Source organism: Monoraphidium neglectum (assembly GCF_000611645.1).
Source record: "Monoraphidium neglectum strain SAG 48.87 unplaced genomic scaffold scaffold00524, whole genome shotgun sequence".
NCBI classification, from domain to species: Eukaryota; Viridiplantae; Chlorophyta; class Chlorophyceae; order Sphaeropleales; family Selenastraceae; genus Monoraphidium; species Monoraphidium neglectum.
The window spans coordinates 18,584-20,114 of record NW_014013104.1 but is presented as its reverse complement, the minus strand read 5'-3'; the positions used below and the strand labels follow the sequence as shown (position 1 = coordinate 20,114).

Here is a 1,531-nt window from a genome sequence, read left to right as displayed (position 1 = left end):
GGCCCCAGCCTCACTCTCTTGCAAACGGATCCTCGACTCTGCGGCCTGTTATGCAACGCACCCGAACCGCCACTCGGTGCACGCCTGGCCGCGCAGATTTTCAAGAACGCCCTCACCACCCTGCCCATGGGCGGCGGCAAGGTACGAATGTGTGTGTGTGTGTGTGTGTGTATGTTGGTGTGTGTGGCAAGGGGGAAGGGGGCCTTTGAGGGCTGAGAGTCGCGGCAGGTTGTGCAAACCCATTGAGACACCAGTGGCAAGAGAGGCGTTGGCTGCCACACAGGTGCTGCGCACGCGCACGCTCGGGGCCGTGCGCAGCGCCCAGCCAGTCCGCCCCGCCGGCCCCCCTCTCCTGCAGGGCGGCTCCGACTTTGACCCCCGCGGCAAGAGTGACGCCGAGGTCATGCGATTCTGCCAGTCCTTCATGACCGAGCTGCACAGGTGGGCGCTGTTGCACACAATCTGGCCACATGCATGGGCCGCACAGCAGCTCCTCTGTCCGCCGGACCTCCTGTCCAGCAGCTCTCCATCCCCTGAAATGGGCAGAGGAATGGAATTGGCAGAGGAATAAGAGACGAGGCATGCAGCTGAAGGCACATGCTGGTATGCAGCGCATCCACGTGCCTAGTGTTGACTTGACTCTCAGCCCGCCAATGCCCTCCCACCCCAACGCTGCCTTGCATTTGACAGGCACATTGGCCCCCAGACCGACGTTCCCGCCGGCGACATCGGCGTCGGTGGCCGCGAGGTGCGGCACTGTGGAGCGGCGCGGGGGGACCTGCCAAGGGGGAGGGGGGCAGCGGTGCAGGCGCGCAGAGTCCCAGCCGGCGCATCCGCACAATGCAATGTGCACTTTACATTGTCGGTGCCCAGGTCGAACTGCAAACACCTTGCCCACATCATCCGAGGACGGATGGATGATTGGTCTTTGCATTATCGCCCTCTGCCGACGCACCCTCCTCTGCTGGATTCACCTGTTTCGCCCTCGCCCCAACAGATCGGCTTCCTGTTTGGCCAGTGGAAGGTGAGCATTTGGGCAGCCCTGGCCGCCTGCATCATGGGCAGAGCATTGGAAGGGCTGGAATGCTGCGGGGTCGCACGGCCCCTTGGCTGCCTTGGTCTCTGCTGGGAACGCAGCCATTGGCTGGCGGCCACGAAGCGGCGCCTCTCCCCCACCACCGCACCCTCATGTGCTCATGCCTAGTCAGCCCTTCTGCCGCACGCCACCAACACCAAGGGTTCGCCTTCACACCTCAACCTTCAACATGTGCGCTAATCCTCTAAAACTGGCCCGCTCCCCCCCCCTCCCCCAAACCAAACCAGCGCCTGTCCAACGAGTTTGCCGGCGTGCTCACCGGCAAGGCGCCCGCGTGGGGCGGCTCCCTGATGCGCCCTGAGGCCACGGGCTACGGCGCGGTGTACTTTGGGGGCCACATCCTCAAGGCCAACGGCGACGGGTACGAGGTGAGGGCATGCACGCGCATACCAGAGACGCACCTCGAGAGGAAGAGAGTGTGTGTGGGGTGGGTGG

The 1,531-nt window shown here is 64.2% G+C and overlaps 1 protein-coding gene across 1 annotated transcript in view; it reads left to right on the top strand.

Moving 5' to 3' along the window:
* The window catches only part of MNEG_3953 (glutamate dehydrogenase), a gene marked incomplete at both ends in the record, with an annotated part of 6,236 nt that overhangs the window by 2,212 nt on the left and 2,493 nt on the right, over positions 1 to 1,531 (top strand). Inside the window, 5 exons of the mRNA XM_014047571.1 lie at positions 97 to 141; positions 359 to 441; positions 691 to 748; positions 998 to 1,024; positions 1,324 to 1,464. Coding sequence (XP_013903025.1) covers positions 97 to 141; positions 359 to 441; positions 691 to 748; positions 998 to 1,024; positions 1,324 to 1,464 — 354 coding nt within the window. The remainder of the gene's footprint in view (positions 1 to 96; positions 142 to 358; positions 442 to 690; positions 749 to 997; positions 1,025 to 1,323; positions 1,465 to 1,531) is intronic.